Source organism: Nelumbo nucifera, chromosome 2 (genome assembly GCF_055504915.1).
Source record: "Nelumbo nucifera cultivar China Antique chromosome 2, China Antique-T2T, whole genome shotgun sequence".
Classification (NCBI taxonomy): Eukaryota; Viridiplantae; Streptophyta; class Magnoliopsida; order Proteales; family Nelumbonaceae; genus Nelumbo; species Nelumbo nucifera.
In genome coordinates, this window is record NC_142650.1 from 6,646,448 (window position 1) to 6,665,933 (window position 19,486).

General features: G+C 37.3%; 1 protein-coding gene across 1 annotated transcript; it reads right to left on the bottom strand.

The window, feature by feature from the left end:
- Positions 1-4,977: 4,977 nt before the first annotated feature.
- Positions 4,978-17,837, bottom strand: LOC104594764 (uncharacterized). Its single transcript, XM_010255229.2, has 10 exons — positions 17,405-17,837; positions 16,917-16,947; positions 16,677-16,825; positions 15,483-15,574; positions 15,365-15,372; positions 15,184-15,255; positions 13,812-13,979; positions 12,456-12,551; positions 10,858-10,980; positions 4,978-5,405 (listed from the first exon to the last, which is right to left on the bottom strand). The coding sequence occupies exons 1-10, from the start codon at positions 17,422-17,424 to the stop codon at positions 5,307-5,309; spliced, it is 858 nt and encodes a 285-aa protein (XP_010253531.1). The 5' UTR covers positions 17,425-17,837; the 3' UTR covers positions 4,978-5,306.
- Between the last annotated feature and the right edge of the window lie 1,649 nt (positions 17,838-19,486).

Genomic DNA, 19,486 nt, shown 5'->3' on the forward strand with positions numbered 1-19,486 from the left:
GCAAGGTATCAATGTCAGAGGACCCGGGGTGGCTAACCTGGTGAGGTCGCTCCGATGCTTAAGTCAGTACTCTCATAGTAAACTGCGAGCTAAAAATCACAAAGTATGAGAGCTAGAATATGCTTACTTTCCCCCCCTCCATGCCATTGGGGTTGGTGCCTTTATATATGCATTGTCTGGCGTGGGCTTCACGCACCGTATTCGAGATTTCTGAGATGTCGCCTAAGTGGTCCGAGATTTCCGGAGGCAACTGCCATGCACGTTGACCACCCTCTGGATCGTTCGGTACGTGGACCAACTTCCAAGGATCGTGGGAGTGTTGGGATATGCATGCCGAATTTGTTGGCGAGCACGTCTCGCAGGTCGCCAACTGGGACACCATCATCTTGGCTAAGGCAAGTTGTTGCCTAAGTGGTTCCGGATGTCACCTATTTGTTCCGAGATGCCATGTGTCACAATGTCATTTGAGGGCCAAATCCGCCCTCATCAGAGCGCAATCGTGGCAATCATAGGGGGATAGTGTAGTTTTAACAGTGGATTTGAGGGTGCTTGAGTCAAAATTTGGTCTTTTATGGTTTTGACATGTTCTAGAGAGAATTGTAGGGTCTAATTAGGCATTTGAAGAATAAGGAGTGGGTTAGAGAGGGGACCAAGCAAAAATCGGATGCTAAAAGGGGGGTCTTTGTCATAGACCCCATAATATAGGGGGGTCTTCGTAATTTACCCTAAAATATCTAAGAAAATCGACAATTAAAAGGGGGGTCTTTGGTTAGAGTGACCATTTGATCTCTGTAATCATTCATGGAGAGAGATAGACGAGAGAGAGAAAGAGAAGAAGAGGAAGATATGATTGAGAGACAAAAAAAAGCAACTACTTCTGGTTGCCGCCAGTTTAGTTATTTATATTAACTTAATATAAAAGGAATGGGAGATTACAAGTATGCCCCTGGTGGCACTCCCTATAAACAAACTAATAAGAAAGAAAGAAGTTAAATGACTGACATCGTCTTAAGCTGAAAACCCACTAACAACAACTATAACATAACAATTAAATAATCCTCGCAATAGTCTCTAAACTTTAAAATGTGATAATTTAGTACCCAAATTGCCGTTTAGTAACATTTGAAAAGTCAAAAATGCCCTAAGAATGCCATATAATTCTCTTTTTCAACCATCCAAACATTGACAATAAAAGGAACAGTCCCAAATTCTAGATTCTTCTAAATAGTCACCAACTTTTTTGAATAGAAGATACTAGGATTTGGGACTGTACATTTTTTTGTCAACGTTTGGATGGCTGATAAAGAGAATTAGATGGCATTCAAAGGGCTATTCTAACTTTTCAAATGTCATTTAATGGTTGATTAACGGACTAGTTAACGGTAGGTATTGGATTGTCACATTTTGAAAGTTCGGGTACTAGATTGTCACATTTTGAAATTTTGGCTACTTAACTGTTGCATTTTAAAGTTCGATGACCAAATTGTCACTCGAGCCAAAGTACATGGTACCGATCAAAAATTTCCCCTATATTATATATATATTTATGTATATTATATATATATTATAAATTAATTAATATGCATTATATATAATATATAATTGATGAGGGCAGATTTGGCCCTCCACTAACATCATGACAGATGGAACAGTTGGATGACACCCTGGCACCACCTAGGTGATTACTTGCCTTAGCCAAAATAATGGAGTCCCAGCTGGCAACCTGCCTCTGTCGCCGACCTGATAACTTGCCTCCGCCGCCAACCTGGCAACTTGTCTCTGCCGACCTGGCGACTTGCCTTCACCGGCCTAGTGATCTGCCTCCACTGACCTGGTGGAAACCTAGCTAGTGACCTCGTCCACAACTTATGGCAGCTAGCAGCACCTCATCCAGGGCCGACCTATAGTACCCTGTTAGTACCGGTCGAAGTGACCTCGACATGAGAAGCAATCTCCCTCAAAGGCTTGCCGAACTGATCGAGGTCCAGGTGGCGACCTACGAGACGTGCTCACTGATAAATTATGCATGCATCCTGTAACTCCCAGGTCTCTCGGAAGTTGGCTCCCACATCGAATGTTCCGGAGGATACCGAATAAGGCGCAAAGACTGGTCTACGTGCACGACTACCTCCAAGGACTTCGAACCAGTTAGGTGCATCTTCCCAGAGATTTCGGGCACGGTGTGTAAAGCCCACGCCAAACAATGCCTATATAAGGGCCCTACCTCCAACCTCACAAGGGACATGTGCAATTTCGCTCCCGTAGCTCCCGTAGTTCTCTTATCTCCAATTCGCTAACTTAAGCATCAGAGTGCCCACCCCGGGTAAAGAAACCCGTACACTCTAACACTATTTCTTAACCAGGCATCCGAGCCACCTTCTAGGTAGGAACACTTCAACTAGGCATCCGAGCCACCTTCCAGGTAGGAACTCTTCAACCAGGTGTCCAAACCACCTTCCAAGTAGGAACTCTTCATCTAGGCATCCGAGCCACCTTCCAGGCTTCCAAGCTGTCAACATGCGCATCATTAGTAGGTAAGCCACCTCGAGTCCTCTGAGCTTTCCTCTTTTGTAGTTCGACCGGAGCAAAGCAGACCGACGTTCCTGCCCTCCAGCTAAGAGCATCTAGATCGTGCACCATCAATAATATATTATTTATTATTTAAAATATAATATTATATATTTATATATTATTTATAAATATATATTGTAAATATAAAAAACTGATGAACCGAACCAACAGTTAACTAAATCGATCAAAATTAACTGATCGACTTAGTTTGATTTATGTTACCGATTTTCCAAAAAGTGGTAATATCAATTCGATTTATAAAAAATAATCCCATTGTTCTATTAACCAAACCATGAACAGCCCTGATTGTGCCCATTTGTTTGTTGTACATTTCACCAACCACACCGCTAAGCACATGTTAATAGGCTGCCATTTGTCCCTCTCATGTACGAGCCACCCGCATGTGCAAAACTAATCACGTTCATAATTCGTAAATAAACTAGGCATGACCCTATACTAAGTACGGGTCCATGATCTTAATTATTTCAATTTTTAAACATTCTATATTAAAAATTTTGAATCATCTATTAATTTAAACATTTTGAAAGAGTGATTTGAATTGTGAATTTTATTTGAAAATATAACTAATCACTTCTAAAATATTATTTCCTAAGAAATGAGAGCACCACGTATTTGAACGGAGAGGCTTCAGCCTACCTCCTTTAATATAAATAATAAATTATAGAAAAATATATGATACCAAAAAAAAAGACCAATCAAAACCTCCATGAATATTGATGGGAAGATGAAAACAACTTGTGTTCCATCTAGGAACCTAGACAGGAAACCTCCATGAATGTTGATGGGAGGATGAAAACAACTTGTGCTCCATCTATCCTAGATGGGAGGGCTCCTCTCAATTATGGACCATGACGATGTTTAGGAATAAGTGTTATCCAATAAGCACTTATTACTGTTAGGGGAGGTGCTTTTTCCAACTATTTTCAAAATAAATACCTATTTGTATTGATCATTTGGTTAATTGTTCATCCATAAATGCTTATTCAATGAAAATAACAATTATAGCTCTCGCTTAATATAATCACATATTAGATAATATTTGAATACTATATTATTACATTTGGATGAAAATGACAATTCTAACTCTCCCACTCATGTTACATTCGATGGATGTATATGAGATGATGAAGAGATTATAATTGGAAGGAGCAAGACCAAATCAATTTCTTGTTAGTTGGTGGGATGAGTAATATTTTTTAGGGATAAGTAGACTGCACTCCACCTCAGAAATTTGAAATTGCAGGTCCCTCCTAGTCTATTAGTAGCCCCCTATAAAACCGCATATTGCCTATGGATTTGGCATCGATCCACGGTTAGGATTCACCCCACCTCTATGATGGAGCTAAGATTTGTAAGGGTGGATTGAGCGATAAAAACCCCTATTTTTTAACCGGTTTTATAAGCAGCTAGAAGGTTTTGTTTTTCTTTTTGAATGATGATTTTTCCTTCATTAAAAAAAATGATCTATTCATGAAATGGTTGAATCACTGAAGTTGGTCAACCAATGCAGATAGGTTGTATTTGTGCCTTGAATTCTTTGTGGCGACCCGCTTTATGAATCCGCTCCAAAATAATTTGAGAAAAATTGAAGGCAAAATTTCATAGTGATTTGTGATGGAAGTGTAAGGCAGCTTATGGGTCAGAACCGGATATGAAGAATTATTTTTGGGGTTTTTCTCTCTTGTATACATAGTCTTTCTCTTGTGAGAGAAGAGAGAGATACTGATTGTAGTTTGGAGTTTAGGGTTTTTCCTATGAGAGAGGTTGTGAGTGCACAATTCTGTATTTCTTTTTCATTGCTGACTACATAATGGATTTCTACTCCTTCGTGCATAGACGTAGGCTATAAGCAAAAACACGTAAATCTGTGTGTTATTTGTACTTCTTTTTATCTCTGTTTTAATTCTATTTGGATGTATTCAAATTTGTTTTCTTGGGCTTTTTCCACAACAAGATACAATGTATGCCTTCCGATATCTTTGTGGAGCGTCTAATGGGATGTGGACTAATTCCTAAGCAAAGGGTTAACAATAATGACTTTAACAAAGCATAGGCGAGAAGATGGATTACCCATTGGCTGGCATGGACGGGATTTTCAATTAGGATGATCTGGTTTATGTCTGAATGGGCAGAAAACCCGTGGTGTTGAGGGTTTCATTACCATTTAAATCAAATGGAAATTCATATTTGGTGAATATAGAATACATTACAAATCTGAGGTTATATTGAATTGGACAGTTGAAATGTATAAGATCACATGAAAAAAATATTACACGTTTGGTCCACTTACACAACATTTTCCCTTTATAGGAATTGAAATAGTTAAACAGGGGCGGAATTCGACGCCTTTGGAGAGGTAATTATTTGGGTGAAGGGGATAAAAGATTAATTTTGAATAAATATTTTTTGCCTTTGGTAAGTCTAAATAAATAATGTAACTTGTAATCTTGTATATGTTGTACAAAATCTCTTCATTTACAAATTACTAAACTCTGAAACCACTGATAAATTGACTAGTTAGGAGATTACAAATCAGGCCTGGTTTTTATCCCTAGACCACAGCCATCTATTTAATACTTCCTCTATTAATCACATTTGCACCTCCGGATGCCTGACCATATAATAAATATCATTTCAGATATTAAGGAAGCAATGATGGGTCTGTGCTGGGTCATCAGTTTCAGTTTGAAGTAGGGATCCCCAACTGTAATTGTTTATAGCCTGTTTGACTGCCTGACAGACCACTTGCTTTCAATTGAGCCTCTCTCCTCAAGCTCTTCGTCACTAGCAACCAAAAGTTCTTTGCCAAGTTTCTGTTGTGGCAATAAAGAATTACAGACAACAAATAGTGAATTTTCCAATGAAATGGAGTAGAATAAGAACAATGAAATTGTTAAACAATTAAGACCTTTGATGAAATGTTGTGAGGAAGTATGATCACATACAAAAAACTAAGATGCCACTCTGCCACTGATTTTTCTATTTCTCATCATCATGTTAGTGCCAAGTCCAAACAGATTATTCAGAAATGCTCAAATTTATCAATTCAATTGGCTTTCTGCTTTATTGTAGTTTTGACAAGTAACTTATGGATTGATTGAAAGTAGAGACTTCTAAGGTACATACAAAAAATAGGGGTCAAAACAGACCCCCCCCCCCCCAAAAAAAAAAAAGATTAACATGTCCTACCTGTGCTCTACTCACCCCATCTTTAGCCATGGAATCAGCTAATTTTTTACAGACCCTTGGAAACAATTGCAACAACATGTAATATTCTTTCTTTCCTAATGGTCCGTTAAAAAACCTTATTTCCTGATATGGTTAGTCATCCTCCAAGACCCAACAACTTTCTGTTTAGCCCATGGCAGTGTTTCAACTGCCTACTATGGCTAGGAGTTATACATATATTTTCTCTTTAGCTCTATGATTGTCCAAAAATAAAGCCATAATTTCAGGTTTCTTGAAAGCCCATTTCTCCCACCACCCCAAAGAAGACACAAGCAATGGATCCATAGATCCATTTGAGCTCAATCAATGAGCTATAGGTCAAAACTCAGTATAGTCTCTCGGCTGAACAATCAAATGGCATGCCTACACACCTTGACTGGACAACTTTCTCTGTTTGGCCCACTTAATGGCAATGCTTCAACTGCCCACCATGACTGGGAGTTGTCCAAACACTTTTTTTCTTTAGGTCTATGATGGCCCTAAAATAAAGCCATAATTTCATGCTTCTTGAAAGCCCACTTCTCCCACCATCCCAAAGAAGACCCAAGCAATGGATCCACAACTCCATTTGGGCTCAACAAATGAGCTAGGTCAAAATTCAGTGTAGTCTCTTCGCCAAACAATCAAATGGGATACCAACCCACCTTGATGCTGCCACAAATGTCAGCACCCAATTTTAGCCACCCTACCTATCCCAAGCACATGATCTAAGCCTATCCTCTCTCCAACCAAAGTCTCTACAGAACTCCCAAAGATCCCTACACTAGCCTTAGGACTTGACCCAAAATCCCCCAAAACACAAATTTAACCTTCCAGCCACTTGAGACCCAAAGCGCCGTCAAACACAGTCCTTCGTTTTTTGAAACCTTAACTCAGTCATCTGTCCCTTCTGGTGTGTCCTTTCAGATTAAGGAATTTTGGAGCAAGCCCATTCCTCCTCGGGTTGGGTTTTTTTGTTGGGAAATTTTCCTGGAAAGAATAAATACAAATGATCTACTTCAGAAAAAGAGACCCAATTCTTGTTTACTTCCTAATAGATGCTCTCTCTGTAAAGATGATGGAGAATCCGGTTACCACCTTTTGGTCTCCTGTAAGGTTACTAAAACTGTTAGGGAGTGGGCACTTTCTCGCTTTGGGTGTACTTGGAACCCTCCTGAGAGCGTCCAAGGTTTGTTCTCCCCTTTGTTTTTCAAATGGCCTAAGTATTAGAGCAGCCGTGTGTTGGTCACTATGGGAGGAAAGAAACTCTTGAATATTTTCAGAAAAGGAAAGATCCCTGGAAGAACTATTAGACCTAATACTTTTAAGGGCTGCCCACTGGCTAAAAACTATGGAACTGTTGTTCTCAGACTCCTATTGCTGACCTGTTAAGAAACTGGAAAGAGATAGCAACCTCTACTCTGTGTAAGAGGACTCTTAGTCCCTTGTGGTCCCCTCCTCCCTCTGGATTTATAAAAGTGAATTTTGATGGCAGTAGCATAAGGAATCTAGGGCCCTTTGGGATTGGGGGAGTTTTCAAGAATGAGGAAGGGATTGTTATTGCTCTGTTCTCTGGCCCTATTGGAGAAGGAGACTCTATTAGGGCTGAGATCCTTGCAGCTTTGGAAGGGGTTCAAAGAGCAAGGGAACTAAATATCAGTCGGCTGATTTTGGAAGATGATTCAAAGGTGGTGATTAGCTGGTTGAAGAAAGAGGACAGTGGCTTGTGGAGTTACAATAATGAAAATAAAAAATTCTTATGGCTATGTAGAGGCATTGAGATACAATACAGCTGGGTGAAAAGGACTGTTAATTCTTTTGCAGATGGGTTGGCCAAGCAAGGGGTGAATAGGAAGGCTATTTTTTGGGCTAATTTTCAATCTTCTTTCATTGTAATTTTCTGATGGGGAGATAAGACTCTTTATCTCCCCCCTTTTTTGTACCTAAAGCTTCATAATTCTTAATAAAGTTTCTGTTATTGATCAAAAAAAAAAAAAAAGACTCACCTTGAATACCCTGAGTAAGACCCCGAATATCAGCCTTGAAGCCCTAAAATGAAACCTTGAGGCAAATCCCAAAAATTCATTCCAATAGCCCTAAATCCCCCTTCAAAATGCCCAAGCCAAACTTTGAATAACCAAAATGACCTCCAAGACCCTCACAACCCTTCTAAATCCCCAAAAAGAAGCCCCAAAATAAATAAAAGAAAAGCCAGCCAAACCCGTTTGATTCTCTTTTGATACACCTAACACCCCAATCAGTCAATCAAATATCACCTTTGAAACTAAAAAACCAAAATCCAATCACACTCCAAATTTCACAATTACACTCCACAGATCAACCAAAATTTTATGTGAAACCTTTCCAACAATCCAAATTAAAAGAGCTAGTAAAACATCAAACCCGTGCCCCATAACCACCATTCTTAGATCAAACCTCACTCACATCCTCAAAACACTGAAGTCAAACACAAGATCAGCCCAAGCCAAAAGATCTACCATATCCACCATTAATCAGATCCAACAACTTGATTTAGAAGATTGAAATACCCCCCCCCCATACTGAGTTTCAGCCCCAAATTCCAATGATCTCATCCCTTTTGACCTTAGATTCCATTTTAGCAACTCTTACAAGTCAAAAACCCCACACCCCAAAAACTTCCCACTTGACACACTTTTCAACCAATTGAACCCTACCACTAGATCCAAGAACCCAATATCTACCATCCTGCCACAGTTCTTATCATAACTCCTCCACTTGACCCCTGAATCAACTTTAGCCTTGAATACTTTGTGCAACAAGATCACCCATCTTGTCCACCTAATTGAATATCAAACTTTTCCATCAAATTCCAAACACTATAAAATATCTGCCTATTAAATTTCATCCATAATCTCCCTCATTTGAACCCCCTCTCCATCAAACCAAGATTCCATTTTTTCCTTTCCCATTAGCTAAAACCCTCAAACCTTCATTTAAATTTGCCCCTCCAAAACCTCTATGGACCAATTAAACACCACCATTGAACTCCAAACAACTATAAACATCCAGCCATCAAATTTCACTCAAGGTCTCCCACATTTGACCATTGATTAAACAAAGATTCAATTTCAGCCTTTCCGATTGGCCAAACCCCTAAAACCTTAAATTTGCCTCCCCAAATCTACTCTAGACCAATCAAATGCCACCACTGAATTTTAGACACTTAAAAATATACACCCATTAAATATTTTTTGATCAGCAATATCCACCCATTAAATTCCATCACAAATCCCCCTCATTTGACCCATAATCAATCCAAGATTCCATTTCAGGCTTTACAACCCCTGAAGCTCCCTCATCCACATAATTTTAAACCTATTAGACATCACCGCTGGATCCAAAGACGACTCCAAAAACATTGAGCCACTAAACTGTATTAAAAAATACTCTCATTTGCCCCTCCAATTAAGCAATAAGTCAATTCATCTTGGCCTTCCATTTGTGATCTTGAGGATCCCCAAAATACCCCCACTTTTCCCAATTAACCCAACCAATGGACCTAATGGACTAACCCAAGATAGCCAAACAAATACAGATGGTTAATAATGGGGCAATACAAATATATATATGATTAATCGATCCACAACTCCTAAGGAAAAGAGACAAAACATGCATGAAACAAGTATGACACATGCAATCAGATATGCATAATTGCAAAAAATCAGAAATTTTTTGTATGACTAGCATATGGAATTTAGGTAGGGAAGAAAGAATCAACACCTTCTTCACCTCATAGGTAAAGGGAATCCTGAATCCTATTTAGAACTTTAACAGATATAGCAAATCTTCTAGTCTAGGCACCATACTGACTATCAAGAATGAACTTCACAAAATGGGAAAATCAACTCCTGACTTCAGTCCTGGTTCTAAAAATTGGGTGCCAAGGTACACATGGGTGGTTTCTTATGAAGCATGTAAATACCATACAATTTGATGTTTGCAAATACATGTTTATCTGTTTATATAAGTTTGGTGGAAAGGTTCTCAGCCAGGTGCAAACCTAACATAATGCTCCCATATCCAGGTTTGGGACCAGAAGTGCAAGGCTGCAAGCTGGATTAAGACAAGCGGTTTGATATTTCTATATACATAGCTTAATTTTCAAAATGAAGGATTCTTTACATGACAAACAGAACAACATGCTCCAAGGGCATAGAGTGGTACACCATATCTTGGTATACAATATACAGCCAAATATCCAATAGAAGGCCTGGTAGAAGTATCAAAACAGCATGGACTAATTTTAACATATAAAAGGAAGACAATGATCAATTAAATCAACAGATAGGAATTATTGAGCATTCAGAAAGGACAAGCAATTGACCACAAACTTAATACTATTTTGATTTTTTAATGGGTCCATTTAAAGTTAATGAAAAATAGAAACCATGACAGCTAGCTCAGGAATGAGAAAACCAACTTCTGGTTTGAGGCTGAGTCTCCAAATCCAATTCAGGTTTCCTACCCACACATACCCACATGACACTACAGCTGTATATTGGGAACATCTCCCCATGAATGGTAACATGCAAAATATGGGAGATGTTCTCAATTTATAGCTGTAGTGAGGCGTGGGTAGGTGTGGCTAGGGTTCTTGTGGGTAGGAAATCCGAACTGCTCCAAATCTGGGTGCTATTGCCCACTTTTCAGTTTCCCTTCAAATCATATAAATGTCAATGGCAAGATAATTGCAATAAGTTCACCAAATTATCATTTAATTTTGATAACCCAGATTTCTTGTTATTCACGTAAGCAGAATATGTACCCTGTGATGTATCCAGAACACATCACAACTCACAAGTCCAATACAGGCACAAATCTAAAATAGAAGTATCAACTAAATTTTAAATAGCAAAGCTTCACTATCAAAGGATGAAAAATAAAGCATAAATTGAACTTTCCACTATTATTTGTTAGAGCACAGCTATTTTTTATCTTTTTTGTTTATGAAAAAGATAATACATTGACAATTTCAAATATGTCATGGATAAGTTATCAAGTTTAGAGCTTTACTACCTTATTTAGTGAAAAATCACTTTGTCGCTCGAGCTCACGTATCTGTTCCATGGTCATCCCAAACCACTCATCAATCCAAGCAAAGCAATTGGCATGGCTTTCCAGGAAAAGTGCTCTTTCACCCTGTAGGAAAGGAAGATGAAAAAAAGGTAAATACTCAGCACATAAGGAATGCTCCAGTAAGAAGATTAATTCAAGTATAATGGGGGCATAAACATATCTAAGGACCATAACCCAATGATGGTCCTCACTATCAAGGGTCTTGGGAGTAGTAAACTGGATACAGACCTAACCTTTGGCATTTTTTTGCACAAAGTGGTCACTCACAGATTTGAACCTACATTCTTATTGCACCAAGCAATGGCCTCTAAGGCACCAACATATCTATAGTTAAAAATGATTGTGGCTGACTTGGAAAGGAAACCTGCATATTACAATTGATTGTGGCAAGGAAGTTTTTATTTATTGTCATCAAAAGAATGTTTATAACAAAACTTAGAAAATAAATTTATGAATGAAAATATGCAGTTTTTTCTTTTTTTTTTATTTTGATATAAGATTACCAGAATGTTTTGATAGGTTGTCCCCATTGGAAGAAAAATCTCATTTGAATTTAAAGGCCTAAGGTTCAAGTGGCTATATGCAGCAAGATAAGCTTACAATGACTATATATGTGAAACATGATTGTTCCTTAATATGATGATTAAGACAAACAACAAGAGAGTTAACAGCACAAATTCATTATTCATTTTTTGTTAGTTCTCTGTTCCTAGTAGTTCAAAACATGATGTCAAAAAATCATGGTATTTTCTATTCAATTGGAGGTTCAGTTCGGGAAAAAAATTGTTTGTATTTTCTATTCAAGTGGAGGTACAGTTCAGGAAAAAATTACATGTAATATGCATTTCAAAACTATTGCCTGAAATATGCTTTCAATCATCTACATTGGCATCCAAGAGTCAAGATAATACCAATCAGTTAGCTGCCTAGCCTCATCAGGGAACTCGCACAGGCCACAAATACAGGACGAAAAATTTTGCTTTTATCAACTTATTTAGTAAATCGAAGCATTCCTAATAAGAAATTGATTTATCTAATAATCTAATGATTAAGTACTTAGATGTCCTCACAGTAAGGATTCAGCACATCAGTGATATCACAAGCAACCTTAAGTTGAAACAACTTGAATGAAAATTCCATTGTTGAGAGGTTAGCCAGGTAGCAAAATTGAAAAATCAAAGCTTTTACTAAATTACTGTAATTTGATCAACACAAACTTTGCAAGGTTAAAACAAAAATCTTAGAATTAGAAGTCTACAGTTCCTTTTTATATAAAAAGCCCTGCCCATGTTACCTCTAAATTTCCTGCCTGCCAAAAAAAGTTACAAGAAATTCTTAGAATCAAGCAACTACAAAAAGACATTTTTAATCAGCTACCAAAAGACAAATTGAAAATATATCCTCCATAACGTAACTTATATTTATAAAAGAAGCATATGGTCATGCACTAATAATTTTTTAGATGCCCCATGATAGCTTTAGCAAGAGTATGGAGGACAATAGTTCAGTATTCAATCTTTCAAACATCAGATACTTACTGCAAGGAAAGTTTGTTCCAGGCGATAGCCAAATCCCCAGTATGGGGCATCTATTGTCACCAACTTGTACGCCGTCATAACTGGATCACACCTATCCTATGCAATAACAACATGGAGACATAGTTTATAAACCTTCAATCAAGTTGAGACAAGGATTAAAGAGATAATGAAAATAAAAATTGATGGTCTAACTGGCATACTAACCAAACAACCCTCATTATTCTCATAATAAACAAGACATTGCATGTGAATAAATTTGTCTTCATAATGTCATGTTAAGCCTTATTTCAATATTTTTTTATTTCTAGGTCAGTTCACTTTCTATGAAATAAACACTTGGTTGCACTACATATGTGGGTTAATTGATTTTAGCATACATAAAAGGCCATTAACCAATGTTGATCACAGATTTCCAGGGTACATGGAAAATAACTCAATAGGGTTCGTAAATAACTTAAATAATATTCTAGTAAGGACTTTAAAATAAATGTCTCTTGTAAAGAACATAATAATAAACGAAGCAATGAAATGACAAAATGGAATACTGATGTGGACGCTTTTATTGGGATGACATATCACCGCCGGCAGCAGCAGTAAAGGGAGCAAGATTTGCTGATTCTCATCTTATCTAATTCTAGCTAGATACAGTCTTTATCTTATCTTATCTTATCAGTTCAGTAAGATAGATTAAGGGAGTCTTATCTTCTCTTATCAGTTCAGTCTTATCTTATCTTATCAGTTCAGTAGGATAGATTAAGGGAGTCTTATCTTATCTTATCAATTCAGTCTTATCTTATCTTATCAGTTCAGTAAGATAGATTAGTAGGGAATCTTCCTAATTAGCAAGGACTCTTCCTAAAAGTAGGACTCTTATCTCTTGTAATCTCCTATTTAAGGAGCTGATATTATTCAATAAAGGCATCGAAATTTTCAGTCAAGAAAAGAGTGAGGAGAGTTGGTGATCTCTTGAACAAATCACCATTAAAGCGCCAAAATAGGTTCCTCAAGAAAAGGGAGGAACAAGGGAAAACAGGAGGTTTTCCCCGTGACAAGATCCAATTCTCGGGCCCATAACAAATACTAGGTCTCAACTGCAATGATTCAAATTGTATGAATTATAAATCATGAGATTTTTTAAGAAAAAGATTCTGATGTGATATTCGAATTGAAACCCTTGGGATTCATAACTCAGATCATGAATTGTATTGTAAATCATAGCATTTCAACAACTATACTTCATTGACTGCTATATATTAGCATCAACTAACCATCCATCATTAGAATACAGCAAGATGTGTAGAATGATTTTGAAATAGCAGATTTCTCAAATAAACATTTAATGGAAAACTTACAAACCTGCCATCCCTCCAGAAGAGGCCCACGGCCTGTTTTCAGTGATCTGAATTTGGTAAAGTCCATGTTATTGGACCCAACAACATAACTCCAATAGTCCCTTGCAGCAGAAGCTATATCAATAATTTCCACTTGCCTTGCTGCCAATAGATCCTTGCTTAAACCATGCACCTAGTTTGTGAATAAGCAAAATTAAAATAGAACAACCAAAGAGAAATCAAACCATCAGTATTTAGCTTCACTTGTTTAATTCAATTGAATACAATGGGGGAAAAGAACATAAAAATCTAGGAAATTTGACATTTCCACCTGATTTTAGGGCTTTCATCAAGCTAGGAACAGGAGCTAACCCACTCAATCAGTTTACCTCCCCAAAAAAAATACAAGCAGATTATCCTCTCAATCATGGAACATGAATATCACGCAGTGATATTTTTTGGAGAAAAAATATGAAAAAATATCACGTAGTGATTTTTTGGAGAAAAAATATCACATATCACATAGTGATATTTCTGCTTCATGTTTTCTTGTGTATCTAATTAGATCAACCTCTTTGTCCACTGCAATGCAAAACATCTAGTAACAGCCCCATTGTCACCCCTCACCACAATCTAAGAGTTGAATTCAAGATATTTCTCCATCTCACTCTCTACAGGCTTTATTTGCCTTTTTTTGTATAGGGTTTGTAGAATGTAACAAAACAGATTTGGGGTTCTTTTTTTGAACTTTCCAGTTGCTACTATTTTTTAAGTTTCCACTGTAAACCTTCAAAATGGACCATTCCTTCAGAGACAGAACTCCTGGAGAATCAAATATAAATAAAGAAAGGAGCTGTAGGTTTCCTAGCAATTGTCTACCATATCTGTTTGGAAAACTGGAATGAAATTTAAATAATTTATAGCTCTTAGGCTGTGTTTGGTTTGACAGAAAATAAGAGAGAACAGAAAGTTGAGGGAAATTTCTAAGGAATTTTGTGAAATTTCTTAAGAATTCACCCTCCACTGTTTTCTCTCTTTTTCTATCAAACCAAACCTAACCTTAAAGACTGTTCCAGAACTCTCTTTTGGCATCAATTTGAAGCCACTGGCTTCTATTCGTCAATTGTGAAAGAACGATAGACTTCCATCTTGGGTGGGTCCAACTAGATGAATGAGAAAGAATAAGAAATCAATGTTTAAATGTTTATGGTCTTGGACCTCCTTCTTTGAAATCTTCTTAATTTTCTTAATATAAAAGGATTATTTCTGCCTGTATGTCTAGAGGGCTATGTGTTTTTTTTTTTTTGGAGAATGAATATCTGAAGTATAAATTTAGCTAAGAGTCCTAAAAATCAGGAGATACAATAATCTTACTTAAAACTTTTGAAGAAACTTACATTCTCTGAGCACCCGTTATCAGCTTTATGAACAGTTTCAATGGTTAAAGAGAACCTGGTAAAGTAAGGGCACTGCAAAAATTAAAGGAAAGAAAGGGATCATTCGTGTTTACTAAAATCCAAAGGTTTGCTTGCTACCAGGAAGTGTGAAAACATGAATCATAAAAGTAAAAGATTTTACCTTGATAACTGTGTAATATCCCATCCAATTTCAAGGAATCAAAGAAGGTATTAATCAGTACAAGCTTCAGGAAAGGAAAAGGACAAGTAAACATGGGAGGATTATTTCTGAGGCAAACCTGTTTTGCATCTTGGGTATGCATTCCAAGCTTCCTCTTGCATGAGGAGAGCATCAGACGGTGCAAAAGTTGTGAGCCAAGCAGGAGCCTTGCTGTAGAAATTAGTGAATGGAATTAGAAATTGTAAGTCTTCTATTGGAAAAGTAAAAGGTGCAGATAAAAGAGAGGTTAACCATGGTGTTGTTTCTGTGAAGCAACAAACAACTTACCACTTCTACGGTATACTTTATAGTGTTAACAATTTAACACTTCTAAGATACATAAAATGATATTTTTACCAAATTATACTATAAAAGATATAATATATATATATTAGAATTTTAATTAAATTTAGGTTGCTTAGCTTCAATAAACCAAATGCAGAAGCATGGCATAGGCATATTAAATGTGACACCCATATATGTATCCATGTCCATGTTGGCATCTGCACCCAGGCATCATAGACTAGTATGATTTAGTTCAAACTTCAAAGTGAAGTAGGATATGTGGGCCTCAACCTTTAAGAACAGCACAATACTGTTAGTTTATATGTGTATCTCATTCTTGCTGCTTGATTCATATTACTTTCAAAAATTTCAGGTTCCTCTGTATGACCCTTCATAGAGTGGAATTGTGAAACACGAGTCATGCATCTAATCCCATATATTGGAACAAAGCTTTGTTGAGTAGACTGAATCCAAAATACAGAATCCCTAGAGATATAATGTGTTTGGTCAACTTTTTGCAGATAAAGTAATTGAAGACATATTTATCGGACTACTATAACTAATAATTGAATTGCCTATCACTATCCTTTGTGGTACTTTCTGGTATGGTCAATCTACTTAGCAGAGTCCACGAATGATGCATGAATAGAAATGAACATATTAATCACTGACACTCCCACTTCTAGTACCTAGTAATCATGCAATAGAAATGAACATATTAATCACTGACACTCCCACTTCTGGTACCTAGTAATCATGCAATAGATATAGATTACTATAGTAAGATTTGAACAGTTCCAGACTTCAATGCTGATGCAAGGAGATAATTAAGTCTTATAAATTATTCAAGTATAAATGTGCCAAGTCAATTGGTCATTAACTCAGTTCTGTCCTACTGTGAGATAATGGTTGTATATATTGCCAATAGACAAGCAGGTTACAAAAGATAACAGCAACAATAATGTTATCGCATTTCTCTGAGGAGTACCTCTGCAAGTGATAAAATTTTGATGTGTATTGCCCCTTTCCCAATACCTCGTCTTCAAAAGGTCTGTTCTCCAAAACCTCCACCCCTTCATTACTCGTTGTATTCTGTTGCTGCATCTTCATGACCATGTACATTTGAGCTATCTGATACTGCAAACAAGTGTCAACTGAAGAAGCATTAGAAGAAAAGCAAAAACAACTTATATGATCAAATAAAAATCAAACGCAATGATTCTCTGACCTCATCCAACGACATAGGCATGACAATCCGACTAGGCCAAGGGCATCAGCAAAAGTTCAAGTCAAGGAAAGCTCTTAGACAAAACAATTTAAGGTCTTTGATGCGAAGTAAAAACATCAATACCTCTTTTTTCAGAACTACCTTAACACCTTTGTAAGAGAAAAATAAGCACGAATGACATAAATTAGATAAAAGAAGTACGACTTAAAAAATTAACTAATAATTAGCATAATAAAAAAAAACAGTACGATAGAACGATTAGACATTAGCAACATCCGATATTAACAACCAAAATTCTTTCAACTGTTAAGCCAACAGCAGGTTCCATTACGATTCCTCCATAAATATTAACAGGGAATTGTATAAACTGAAATTGATATTAAATCAGAGGAACAGCAGAGAAATATATTAATCATTGTGAACCGAATATACACATGTGACATCGAAGTAGCTCGAAGTTTTCTTCGTTCTACGGATAAAAAGGATACAATTCTCTTATCTGAACCATTTCGAACCCGAGTTTTTGTAGAAAAACAGTTGCCACTCCTCAATCAAAGAGATAAATGGTCTCGCCCGCGGAAAATCAACGAAAATAGGGTTTCTGAACTTGATTGAAAGAGAGCTGAAGAGTAGACGATGTTGGGGAAGATAGATTGACAGAGCTGGTGATGGATGGAGACTCGGAACTCGGAAGACTTGACACGAGGAAATGTAAGATAAAGAGGAAATAGCTTCTCGTTGGGAACAACGATCCTCCGGCGCATTTTAGCTCTAAATGTTCTTAATCCATATATTTTGACTTTGATTGAGAGCAGTTCAGACACGGAAGCGCACGCGTTACGTTAGTCTTTAGACGCCTCCGTCAATCGAGAATCCGAAAAGCTTTGTTGGATTCTTCAAAGTTCGGACCGACTCTTCTCCTTCCTTCGTTTGGGCCGTGCAGCAGGCAAAAGCAACGTCGAGACTCGACAATCGACACGGACTGATTGGGTGTTGGACAATTATAGTGCATATTATGGTCGTATTCCCATCCGATGGTCATAAGATGCAGTCGTGCGGGGCCGCCTCCATGAACTACGATACAATCTGGGGAAAGATTCTAACCGGTTGGTTTGACGGGATATTATTCTTTTACGCACAAACCGTTAGGGACCGTTACAATTACAGTTGGATGTGAGAATTTCATCCGTGCAAGTGCAACTTGGATTTGGATATTGGGACATTATACTTGGACAGCTCCTTCCCTTTAAATATGGAGTTGGGATCTTCTGCCAACCAAACATCTTCCAACCCTCTAAGGTAGGAAGTCTGGATCTCCTGCCCACGTTTGCAGTTACATATGGAGAATATCTTATTCTCCTACGTAGTATTATGTAGGGGGAGATGTTTTCAATTCATGGGAGTAGTGTCTTGTGAGTAGACTCTCGTTGGTAAGAGATCTTGCATCCTAAGGAGTTCAGATCTCCTGCTCACTATACCTTTATTCACATTCATCGCCACCACACATCTCATCTTCTGCATAATATTAAGCAAGGGAGAATGTTCCCATTTCACGAGAGATAATGTATTGTGAGTAGGCTTGGGCAAAGTTCTCATGAATAAAAGATCCGGAGTCATCATAAGGTCCCACTGTATGTGAGATGTGCGGTATGAGATTATATTGATAAAGAGTTGGAAGTTGTTTTATTGGCATGTGATCCCGAGTCTTAAGTATGTATGCATTTGTTATTCGGTGTTCAGTCATTTTCCCTCTACCACAATTTTAAAAGATTTATACCAGGCCAGACATACCATCATCATTTAGGCCTAATTCCAATTATTCCGCCCATTCCATTGTGTTCAGTGCCATGTTTATAAAGCACTTATTTTGGGTATGGACCACGCCAACCAATAACCATTTATTCCCGTGTAGGAAATAAGTCCAGTATTTATTAAAGAAGTCCAAAATTCCAGCTTTTTAAGTGTTTTTATAATAAGCACCATTGTTGTGAAAACCAGATTGGATCAAATGGTCATATCATTTTACCTGGGAACCAGTCATATTTTAGGTCTGGATTCAACTGCTTTTTTGGGAAAAAAAAATGTTGATTTTGTTAGAGAACCGTTAAGCCAAATAGTTGAACCGTTAAACCGTTCAATTTGGACAACGGTTCGTGGTTTAATGAAAACTTATTTAATTGTTCTAATTTTTTAAGGGAATATTAGAGAGAGAAAATGAGATCCATAGATGGGGGGTTGAGATGAGATCTCAAATCTGATATCACAATATATATATCTATATAGAGAGAGAGAGAGAGAGAGAAAGATTGAGAGAAACTAATAGATATTTCATTTTATTTCTTATTCCTTCCTTCCTTCATTTATTTCATTTTATTTCTTTAATTTCTCAGCCCCCTCCCCCACCCATTTTCATGTTATTTTTAAAATCTTTAATAAGCATGCTTGTGAGTACGATCTAGAGTCAAAGGCCTACAAGCCAAGTATTGGAGATGTTCCCAATGCACGATGGGATGTGTCTATGAGGTTGGTGTAAGGAGCAGATCCGGTATCCCAATATCTCTCTCATTGCA

Coding starts and splice junctions, on each gene's coding strand:
- LOC104594764 (XM_010255229.2), bottom strand. CDS start 17,424: ATGGTTCAGATAAGAGAATT. Junction 16,948..17,404: donor ATGGTTCAGATAAGAGAATT/GTATCCTTTTTA, acceptor CCCTTGGCCTAG/TCGGATTGTCATGCCTATGT. Junction 16,826..16,916: donor TGCCTATGTCGTTGGATGAG/GTCAGAGAATCA, acceptor ACTTGTTTGCAG/TATCAGATAGCTCAAATGTA.